The sequence below is a fragment of the Pelophylax lessonae genome (assembly GCF_965119305.1).
Source record: "Pelophylax lessonae genome assembly, chromosome: 10".
Lineage (NCBI taxonomy): Eukaryota > Metazoa > Chordata > Amphibia > Anura > Ranidae > Pelophylax > Pelophylax lessonae.
The window spans coordinates 175686307-175698764 of NC_138777.1; the positions used below are offsets into that span (position 1 = coordinate 175686307).

Sequence of the window (12458 nt, forward strand, 5' to 3'; positions counted from 1 at the left end):
GGGCACGCTGGTCTCTCTGCATTGAAAGGGGGAACATTATACCTTTTAATTACTGAAGGCCCCTTTCACACTTTTGCGACCTCCAAAGTCACGTAATTTTTTTTACAGCGTTTTTTGCCGTAAAGCAATGCCTATTAAATTTTTCTGTTTGCGCCCCCCCAAAAATTTTGAGCACCAGTCGCCCCTGGTTTTGGCTTGTATTCTGTTTGTTGTGCTGCTGCCGACTCTGTTGCTATTTACTCTTGATCTTGCTCCTGCCCTGTATCCAGTACCCTGCTGCCTTGTTCTCTGTTGTTTCCCCCACCTTTCCAAGCTTTGTTTCCCTTTCCCATTTGCTCCTCCAGTTTTCCCCTGCCTTGCATGTTTTCAGGTTTGTGTGTGTGTGTGTGTATATTATATTATATATATATATATATATATATATATATCTCACACACAGCTGCAAGAGTACGTGAACCCTTTGGAATGATATGGATTTCTGCACAAATTGGTCATAAAATGTGATCTATCTGATCATCATCTAAGTCACAACAATAGACAATCACAGTCTGCTTAAACTAATAACACACAAAGAATGAAATGTTGCCATGTTTTTATTGAACACACCATGTAAACATTCACAGTGCAGGTGGAAAAAGTATGTGATTTAATAACTGGTTGAACCTCCTTTTGGCAGCAATAACTTCAACCAAACGTTTGCTGTAGTTGCAGATCAGACGTGCACAATGGTCAGGAGTAATTCTTGACCATTCCTCTTTACAGAAATGTTTCAGTTCAGCAATATTCTTGGGATGTCTGGTGTGAATCGCTTTCTTTAGGTCATGCCACAGCATCTCAATCGGGTTGAGGTCAGGACTCTGACTGGGTCACTTTGGAAGGTGTATTTTCTTCTGTTTAAGCCATTCTGTTGTTGATTTACTTCTATGCTTTGGGTCATTGTCCTGTTGCAACACCCATCTTCTGTTGAGCTTCAGCTGGTAGACAGATGGCCTTAAGTTCTCCTGCAAAATGTCTTGATAAACTTGGGAATTCATTTTTCCTTCGATGGTCGCAATCTGTCCAGGCCTTGACGCAGTAAAGCAGCCCCAACCCTTGATGCCCCCACCACCATACTTCACAGTTGGGATGAGGTTTTGATGTTGGTGTGCTGTGCCTCTTTTTCGCCACACATAATGTTGTGTGTTTCTTCCAAACAACTCAACTTTGGTTTCATCTGTCCACAGAATATTTTGCCAGTACTGATGTGGAACATCCAGGTGCTCTTTGTGTGCTATTAGTTTAAGCAGACTGTGATTGTCTATTGTTGTGACTTAGATGATGATCAGATCACATTTTATGACAAATTTGTGCAGAAATCCATATCATTCCAAAGGGTTCACGTACTTTTTCTTGCAGCTGTGTGTGTGTGTGTGTGTATGTGTGTGTTTATATTCAGTTAGTTGTTTAAAGCGGAGTTCCACCCTGGAATTTTTTTTTTTTTTTTTAAATACCCCAGGGACAGTCAGGGCTAGTGCATTCCACAATGGCTAGCCTCTGATCTGTCCCGGGTTGCACTTACCTGTTAGGACAAATACTTACCTTGAAAAAGTCTTGTCCAGCGCTGCCATCTCAGATGTGGGCAGCTTGATGCCAGCACGATCCTCTTCGGAGTCCTCTTCCGCCTTCTTCGGTCCCACGATGCCCTGCGCCGGCCCCTGCCGTCACTTCCGGGCGCGCGCGTCATCCCTCCACAGCTTCTGGGCATGCCCAGAAGCTGTTTAGAAGGGGATGACGCGCGCGCCCCGGAACTGACCTCGGGGCCAGTGCAGGCGCAATGATTCCTGGGAGCTATGACGTTCAGCTCCCAGGAATCATTGCAGAGCCAGGAAGTGACGTCGGGCCGCGGCCGAGGAAGAAGGAAGTAAGGTAAGTATATTTTCTTCGCTACGAGGTAAGTAAAAAAAAAAATGTGATTAGCCATTTGTTTTTCAGGTGACCCGGAGCGAGAAGATGGAGGTAAGTATAAAATTAGGGTAGAACTCCACTTTAAGTTGCTGCATTTTGTCAATCCGTTTTGATTTCCATACATTCTCATTTTTATTGCTTGCTAGTGTGTAGTTATCTTACATCCACTGTAAATAAATATCACTTTAAAGATCTATACATATGCTCTGGTCCCAGTTTTTGTGTAGCTATTTGTTATACAGTATGTGTGCTGACTCCTGACACCCCTATAGTTGGTGCCAGTAAGAGGAATAGTGCCCGATCATCGGTGTCAGTGAGAGGAATAGTGCCTCATCGCTGGTTTCAGTTTAAAAAATAGTGCCCAATTGTTATCAGTAGCAGTGGGAGGAAAAGTGCTCCAAGGGCTGGATAAAGGCAAGTAAAGGGCTGCATCCACCCCTATGCCGCAGTTTGGAGATCACTGATCTAAACAAATGTTTTTGGCATAACATGCCAAATGTTTACTATTGTATTTTCCACCGTTGAAACAACCAGATTCATTGGCTCTGGTAAATGGGGATGCTCATCTTTATGGCAGATTTTGGTTTTGCATGTATGAAATGATGCACGGGATAAAGACTTTTCTATGAGTGAAGTGTTTGGCAATTCTTTATTCATGTACTGAGTATGAAAGTGCCCTCACTTTCATGTTAAGGAACCATTATGTTTTTTTATTACCGTAGTTACATTAATGTATATCTGCCAATTTTACCTCCTGTATCTTTCTGCTGCTCTGTAGATGTCACAGATCCTTCAAGTGTTAACGCATCTGTAAAAGAAGTGGAGAAATATCTAAATGGACAACCTCTGGACGTGCTGCTCAACAATGCTGGAGTTCTGACTCACAACAGCCTGGAGTCCCAGACATCTGAGGACATGCTGAATGTCTATAACATAAATGTAGTGGGACCAATGTTGGTGACCCAGGTAGAGTTCAAACAAATAGTCTATTAAACACTTACTGCTAGTTATTATGAATCACAACCAGTTATATTATTATTATTACGTAATCCTTCCAGGGAACCACGCAATTCACGCTAAACCTATGATCATAAAGTCCTTAATCAGAGGTGTTCTATTGTGAAGACTGCATGTGAATTAAATTAAACTGATCTGCAAATGCAGAGAAAGGATGCTAACGTTATATGTATATATCAGAGCTTAGCCATGCTCCTTCCACCCACAGGGCTTTACTGTCAGTTTTGCCAATGGGATCACCCTATCAAATTTAGGATTATTTATCATATTATTTATATAGCACTGTCAATTTACTCGAGTAGCTTACAATCGAAGGTCCTTATCTCCCATACATATATATACTTGGATGAATTTAAAAAGCAGCCAATTGACATGCCAGGGTGTTTTTGGTGTGTGGTAGAAAACCAGAGGAAACCCATGAGAGCACAAGGACAATATGCAAACTCCACGCAGATAGCATCTTGGCCAGGATCCGAACCAATGACCTAGTGCTGTAAAGCAGAATTGCTAGCTACTAAGCATTTGCACTGCCCCTGAATGACAGGGGAGACTCCTGGATTATGGGGTGGACAGGTCTATGCCTATACTTTAAGAATTTTACAGGTGCATCTCAAAAAATAAGAATATCATCAAAAAGTCAATTAATTTCAGTAACTCAATTCAAAAAGTGAAATTCCTATATTTTATATAGATTCATTACACATAGAGTGATATATTTCAAGCATTCTTTTTTTTTTTTTTTTTCTTTTTGATGATTATGGCTTTTAGCTAGTGAAAACCCGAAATTCTGTATCTCAGAAAATCAGAATGACATAAGAGCAAAAAAAAAAAAAAAAAGGATTTTTATTACACAAATGTTGGCTTACTGAAAAGTTTGTCCATGTACAGTATAGTATCAACTCAATACTTGGTCGGGGCTCCTTTTTCATTGTTACTGCATCAATGCGGCGTGACATGGAGGCGATCAGCCTGTGGCACTGCTGAGGTGTTATGGAAGCCCAGGTTGCTTTGATAGCAGCCATCAGCTCATCTGCATTGTTGGGTCTGGTGTCTCACACATATATATATCTCTATATATACGCACACCCCCCAATACCCCACAGATTCTCTATGGGATTTAGGTCAGGCAAATCTGCTGTCCAATCAAGCACAGTGATACCATGATAATTAAACCAGGTATTGGTACTTTTGGCAGTGTGGGCAGGTGCCAAGTCCTGCTGCAAAATGAAATCAGCATCTCCATAAAGCTGGTCAGTAGAGGGAAGCATGACGTGCTCTAGAACTTCCTGGTAGAGGGCTGCGCTGACTTTGGACTTGACAAAACACAGTGGACCAACACCAGCAGATGACATGGTTCCCCAAATCATTACTGACTGTGGAAACTTCATACTGGACCTCATGCAACTTGGACTCTGTGCCTCTCCACTCTTCCTCCAGACTCTGGGACCTTGATTTCCAAATGAAATGCAAAATGTACTTTTATCTGAAAAGAGGACTTTGGACCACTGAGCAACAGTCCAGTCCTTTTTCTTCTTGGCCCAGGTAAGACGCTTCTGACATTGTCTCTGGTTCAAGAGTGGCTTGACACAAGGAATGTGACAGTTGTAGCCCATGTCCTGGATACGTCTTTGTGGGGTGGCTCTTGAAGCACTGACACCAGCCGAAGTTCATTCCTTGTGAATCTCCCCCAAATTCTTGAATGGCCTTTTCTTCACAATCCTCTCAAGGCTATGTTTAACCCTGTTTCTTGTGCACCTTTTTCTACTACCCTTTCCTTTCATTCAACTTTCCATTAATATGCTTGGATACAGCACTCTGTGAACAGCTAGCTTCTTTAGCAATGACCTTTTGTGACTTAGTCAATGACTGCCTTTTGGAGAACTGTCAGGTCAGGAGTCTTCCCCATGATTGTGTAACCTACTAAACCAGACTGAAAGACAATTTAAAGGCTCAGGAAACCTTTACAGGTATTTTGAGTTAATTATCTGATTAGAGTGTGATACCACTATATAAACAATACAGACCTGATCACGGATGTAGAAATACGGGGCAACTTAGGAAACAGTGACCATAAGTCAATTCGTTTCAGTATAAATCATAGAAATAGGAAACACAAGAGTAATACAAGGACACTGAATTTCAAAAGATCCAACTTCCCTTAACTGCACTCTTTGTTAGATGATATAAAATGGGATGGAATCCTAGAAACAAAGAACACGGAGGAAAAATGGGAGTGCTTTAAGAACATACTAAATAAAGCTATTGGCCAGTGCATTCCAACAGGGAATATGTTTAAAAGAGCTAAAATAAACCCTGGGTGGCTAACCTCCAACGTAAAGATGCATATAAAAACTAAAGAAAAGGCCTTTAAAAAAGGGGTCATTGGCAGCATTCCAACATTACAAAGAATACAATAAGAAATGTAAGAGCACAGTCAAGGCGGCTAAGATAGAACACGAAAGGCACATAGTGGAAGAGAGTAAAAAAAAAAAAAAAAACCCAAGAAATTCTTTAAGTATATAAATAGTAAGATAGTGAGGACGACGAAGGGAATCTGACTAAAAAGGCCAGAGAGAAGACAAAGGGGCTAAATAAATTCTTCTCCTCAGTCTTCACAAAAGAATTGAGGGGATACAGTAACCAAGACTGTCATGTTAAAGTTAATAACACGTCACAGGAAGCACCCTCATGGTTAACAGAAGATAGACTCAGAACTAAACTTGAAAAACTTAACATAAATAAGTCACCGGGACCAGATGGCTTACACCCGAGGGTCCTTAAAGAACCAGCCAGGTGATAGCCAGACGATTGTTTCCTAATTTTTATGGATAGTCTTACGGACGGGAATGGTACCAGCTGATTGGAGAAAAGCCAATGTGGTACCAATATTTAAAACAGGGCCAAGATATATCCCTGGGAACTACAGGCCAGTTAGCCTAACATCAATAGTCTGTAAGATATTGGAGGGGATGATAAGGGACTATATACAAGACTTTAGTAATGAAAACTCATTAGTAGTAATCAGCATGGATTCATGAAAAATTGCTCTTGCCAGACCAATCTATTAACCTTTTATTAAAAAGTGAGCTGCCATCTAAAGGAAGGCCTGTGGATGTGGTGTATATGGATTTTGCAAAGGCATTTGATACAGTCCCCACAAACTTTTACTGTACAAACTAAGGTACGTAGGTATGGACCATAGGGCGAGTACCTGGATTAAAAGCTGGCTTCAGGGGCAAGTCCAAAGGGTGGTAATGGGGAGTACTCAGAATGGCCTGGTGTGGAAAGTGGGGTCCCCCAAGGATCTGTCCTGGGACCAATCCTATTATTCTTATTTAATTTATTCATAAACGACTGAGGATGAGATAAACAGCTCAATCTCTGTATTTGCGGACGATACTAAAACAAGCAGGGCAGTAACTTCTATGCAGGATGTGGAAATCTTACAAGAAAACCTGAACAAAATAATTGGGTGGGCACCTACATGGCAAATGAGGTTTAATGTTGAATAATGTAAGGTACAGGTAAGGAAATACGAACGCAAGTTACTCACTATGGGGGAGAGTCTTTGGGGGAATCTAAGATGGAAAAGGACCTGGGGGTCCTAGTAGAAGATAAGCTCAGCAATGGCATTAAATGCAAGCAAAGCCAACAGAATATGGCATGCATACAAAAAGGGGATTCACTCCAGAAATAAAACGATAATTCTTCCATTTTACAAGACTCTGGTCTGGCCGCATCTCGAGTATGTCGTCCAGTTCTGGGCACCAGTCCTCAGGAAGAATGTGCTGGAACTGGAAAGAGTCCAGAGAAGGGCAACAGAGCTAATAAAGGGAATGGAGGTTTTCAGCTATGAGGAAAGACTACAAGCATTGAACTTATTCTCTCTGAAGAAGAGACGCTTGAGAGGGGATATGATATCAATGTACAAATACCATACTGGTAACCCTAGCATAGGGAACAAACTATTCAGCGAAAGGGAATAAAAAATGACTCGTGGCCATTCACTAAAATTAAAAGAAAAGCAGTTTAACCTAAAATTGCGTAAAGGGTTCTTTACTGTCAGAGCGGTAAGGCTGTGGTTCTCTTCGACAAGCAGTGGTGTCAGCGGGGAGCATCAATAGTTTAAAAAAACTAGATGGTTCAAAAAATTAGATGGGCACCTTAACGACCACAACATAAGGGGTATACAATGTACTATTGACATTAAACACGTATTATACATACACATATCATAGGTTTAACTGGATGGACTGGTGTCTTTTTTTTTTTTTTTTTTTCAGCCTCACTAACTATGTAACTATATAACCATACATAGAGTCTACAATATTGAACATTTTCACAATATTCTAATTTTCTTAGCTACTGAATTTTTGTTTTTCACTATCTGTAAGCCATAATCTTCAAAATTAAAAGAAAAAAATGCTTGAAATGTATCACTCTGTGTGTAATGAATCTATATAATATGAGTTTCACTTTTTGAATTGAATTACTAAAATAATTTAACGTTTTTGATGATATTAAAATTTTTTGAGATGCACCTTTATGTAATTTCTGGTGCAAATGTCTCTGGAAGTATTATTTTGTTTTGACATGTATTTTTCAATGAATAACCCTGAATATTTTTGATCAGTTACACATTCTCAAATTTAGGAGAGCTCATCTTAGTGGTGTTAAACCAATAACCTAATAATTTCAGAGACAGTGTATTTTTATTTGACACTCTATTCTTACTAACCTATTAAGCTGGCCTGCTGAGCCGGACGAATTATGATCCATAAATGGGCAGGCTGGTTGTATAATAAGGCTCAGCTTATAAATGCCCCCGAGTCATGTAAGGATAGGCTGCTATCCAATCTCCATTGCTATAGTGAATATTCTCACCCCATTTCCCCATTTTTAGCTTTTACACACATCTGATGGGTGGAGTTCTAATTTCTATTTCACAGTGTAAATCCGGTCATACATGGATCAAAATGTGGCTGGTTCTGCAGGGACCGTTTAAATTTCGATCCAGGTATGGGCTAGCTAGATAATCTATCGATCGGCCAGCCTGTCAGGTTTTTTTTTTTTTCTCAAATGATCTGTGCCTCCAGCTATAGCTGGCAACACTGATCCTTCAGTTCTGCTGGCGGGGAACACAATAGTGCTGTGGGAAAGGATTCCCCCATCAGCACTGAGTGTGTTGATAGGAAAATTGGAACATTTTTTTTTTTATTTAACCCACCGAATTAAAAAAAAAAAAAGTTAAACGTATAGCCTGCCTAAAACAATGTATTGATTTCAATTAAAAGAAGCTCCCTTTTTACAGACCTCAGTCATGAGTCGTGTAGGATATATATATATATATATATAATATATATATATATAATATATCTCCTAATATGTAGCAAGGTTTCCAGGCCTGTGGCCTGATGTGGGTCTGCCATTAGTACCGGAATGCTCTCCAGCCCATATGGGCTGAGTGCCCAGGTGTGACAACTGAAGCAGGGACAACTCCGGCATCTTTGTTTGTGGTTTTTATTATAAGTTAAAGGGGATAGGAGAAGGGAATGAGTGGCATACTCCTTTCAGCTCAAACTAATTACAATTGGGACTTAGATCCTGAAAATGCCTGTTGGCACTTCCCTGACACCAGCTGGCGCCAGCCAATGCTTACTAACACTGCGAACACTCTGTATAAGAAGTGTTGAATCCCCGACCTATAGTCCAGTAGATCCAAGACTGAGAACTGTAGAACTCCTGACACTGTTGCACTGTGAAAGTCACTGAATACGTCATCGGCACAGCTTGAGGTAGTATATTGTAGAACTCCATATAACTGTCACTGCAACTGGCACACTCAGTACAATTCAGGGCCCAGACTGCAGGTGCCCCCTTTACTCCTTGAACTCTTCAGGGTCCACTGACTATGTACCCCCTTTACAACTTCAGGGTCCTCAACCTAGGTACCCCCTTTACAGCTAGCTGACACTGGATCCCAGAACCTCTTCCGGAGTGGTCCCCTCTGACTCTAGGCAGACCCCCAGGGGAAATCCGCAGTACTCACGACCTGTGTAGGCTTTCCTGGGACTGGATCTCTCTCTCTCTCTCTCTCTCTCTTTCTTTCTTTCTCTCTCTCTCTTTCTCTCTTTCTCTCTTTCTCTCTTTCTCTCTTTCTTTCTCTCTTTCTTTCTCTCTTTCTTTCTCTCTTTCTCTCTTTCTTTCTCTCTTTCTTTCTCTCTTTCTTTCTCTCTTTCTCTCTCTCTCTCTTTCTCTCTCTCTCTTTCTCTCTCTCTCTCTCTCTTTCTTTCTCTCTCTCTCTTTCTTTCTCTCTCTCTCTTTCTCTCTTTTTCTCTCTCTCTCTCTTTTTCTCTCTCTCTCTCTTTTTCTCTCTCGCTCTCTTTTTCTCTCTCGCTCTCTTTTTCTCTCTCGCTCTCTTTTTCGCTCTCTTTTTTTTCTCTCTCTCGTCACCCTGAGACATCCATCTTCCTCAGACAGGAGGAGAGACAGCCGCACTCTCCTTCCTGGGACTCTGCTCCCGCCAAAGACAACGTGTCAAGCACTTCCCCCAAACTTATACCCACTCCCAGAATCCTTTGCAGCATAATCTGCCTTCTGGGGTGGTTACAAGCTTGGATGTGTCTCCTGATTGGGTTTCCTTCACTGCCCAATGAGAAGCCTCTCTCAGAGCCAGTGAGGAGACTCCCCTCTCAGCAGACACACTTGGTTGCCATGACAACCTACCTGCACAAAAGAAAACATGGCTCTGCTGTTAGGCAGACAAAGCCCACTATATTTTGTCTGGCACCTACCTGTAGGGTGCAATATATATATATACAGTGCCTTGCGCAAGTGTTCGGCCCCCTTGAACTTTGCGACCTTTTGCCACATTTCAGGCTTCAAACCTAAAGATATAAAACTGTAATTTTTTGTGAAGAATCAACAACAAGAGGGACACAATCCATGAAGTGGAACAAAATTTATTGGATATTTCAAACTTTTTTAACAAATAAAAAACTGAAAAATCGGGCGTGCAAAATTATTCAGCCCCCTTAAGTTAATACTTTGTAGCGCCACCTTTTGCTGCAATTACAGCTGTAAGTCACTTGGGGTATGTCTCTATCAGTTTTGCACATGGAGAGACTGAAATTTTTGCCCATTCCTCCTTGCAAAACAACTCGCGCTCAGTGAGGTTGGATGGAGAGCATTTGTGAACAGCAGTTTTCAGTTCTTTCCACAGATTCTCGATTGGATTCAGGTCTGGACTTTGACTTGGCCATTCTAACACCTGGATATGTTTATTTGTGAACCATTCCATTGTAGATTTTGCTTTGTTTTGGATCATTGTCTTGTTGGAAGACAAATCTCCGTCCCAGTCTCAGGTCTGTTGCAGACTCCATCAGGTTTTCTTCCAGAATAGTCCTGTATTTGGCTCCATCCATCTTCCCATCAATTTTAACCATCTTCCCTGTCCCTGCTGAAGAAAAGCAGGCCCAGACCATGATGCTGCCACCACCATGTTTGACAGTGGGGATGGTGTGTTCAGGGTGATGAGCTGTGTTGCTTTTACGCCAAACATAACATTTTGCATTGTTGCCAAAAAGTTTGATTTTGGTTTCATCTGACCAGAGCACCTTCTTCCACATGTTTGGTGTGTCTCCCAGGGGGCTTGTGGCAAACTTTAAACAACACTTTTTATGGATATCTTTTAAGAAATGGCTTTCTTCTTGCCACTCTTCCATAAAGGCCAGATTTGTGCAGTATACGACTGATTGTTGTCCTATGGACAGAGTCTCCCACCTCAGCTGTAGATCTCTGTAGTTCATCCAGAGTGATCATGGGCCTCTTGGCTGCATCTCTGATCAGTCTTCTCCTTGTATGAGCTGAAAGTTTAGAGGGACGGCCAGGTCTTCGTAGATTTGCAGTGGTCTGATACTCCTTCCATTTCAATATTATCGCTTGCACAGTGCTCCTTGGGATGTTTAAAGCTTGGGAAATCTTTTTGTATCCAAATCCGGCTTTAAACTTCTCCACCACAACAGTATCTCGGACCGGCCTGGTGTGTTCCTTGTTCTTCATGATGCTCTCTGCGCTTTAAACGGACCTCTGAGACTATCACAGTGCAGGTGCATTTATACGGAGACTTGATTACACACAGGTGGATTCTATTTATCATCATTAGTCATTTAGGTCAACATTGGATCATTCAGAGATCCTCACTGAACTTCTGGAGAGAGTTTGCTGCACTGAAAGTAAAGGGGCTGAATAATTTTGCACGCCCAATTTTTCATTTTTTTATTTAACAAAGTTTGAAATATCCAATAAATTTCGCTCCACTTCATGATTGTGTCCCACTTGTTGTTGATTCTTCACAAAAAATTAGTTTTTATATCTTTTATGTTTGAAGCCTGAAATGTGGCAAAAGGTCACAAAGTTCAAGGGGGCCGAATACTTTTGCAAGGCACTGTGTGTGTGTGTGTATGTATGCATGCATGTATGTATATGTGTATATATATTTATATATATATATATATAATGTACACACACACACCGATCACTGACAGGTAAAGGGAATATCTCGTTTACAATGAAAATTGGTGGGATGTATTAGGCAGCAAGTGAACATGTTGTCCATAAAGTTGATGTGGTAAAAGCAGAAAAAAATGGGCATCGCAGTTTGTTGTGTATGGGGCTGTGAAGCCCATGGTGACCCGTGTCCACAGCCAAAAGCTTCTACAATGGTCACATAAACATCAGAACTGGACTATCGAGCAGTGGTAGAAGGTGGCCTGGTCTGATTAATCACGTTTTCTTTTACACCATGTGGATGGCTGGGTGCATGTGCGTCACTTATCTGGGGAAGAAATGGTAGCAGGATGCGGTATAAGAAGGCAAGTTGGCAGAGGCAGTGTGATTCTTTGGGCAATGTTCTCTTGGGAAACCTTGGGTCCTGCCATTCATGTGGATGTTACCTTAGTGTCCATGCCTCAATGGGTCAGGGCTGTTTTAGCAAATATAAGGTGGGTAGCCATAATGTTATGGCTGATCGGGGTGTGTGTATATATGTGTGTGTGTGTGTATGTGTGTATATATATATATATATATATATATATATATATATATATATTTATTACTGTATATATTATACACTGTATCAAAACAATTTAAAAACATGTAAATGGGGAAAATTGCAGCTAAAATATAATTTTAACTAAATTTAAAAAGAAAGAAAATTGTGAACAGGCAGGCCTTGTAATGCAGAAGGGACATGCAGTGTTTCCTCTTCAACAAAGTGCACTTACTCTCCTGATTGCAGTCCTGTGAGGAATGTACATGGAGCAGCTCCATTTGTTTTTAGTACAGTGCCACTGTGTCCGAAATGAAGGACTCTTGTGCATGCACAGGGTTGACTTCATCCTGCAGCAGACAATCATGATGGCCAAAGACTGGCATGCAGAAGAAGCCGGGGAGAAGATGCTGGTGCTCATGAAGGGGTGTTTGACTGTTGGAGAATA

General features: G+C 41.2%; 1 protein-coding gene across 1 annotated transcript in view; it reads left to right on the top strand.

Moving 5' to 3' along the window:
- Positions 1-12458, top strand: part of LOC309565539 (uncharacterized protein) — a 127557-nt gene that overhangs the window by 93124 nt on the left and 21975 nt on the right. Inside the window, exon 10 of the mRNA XM_082270497.1 lies at positions 2723-2910. Within this exon, the coding sequence (XP_082126623.1) occupies positions 2723-2910 (188 nt within the window). The remainder of the gene's footprint in view (positions 1-2722; positions 2911-12458) is intronic.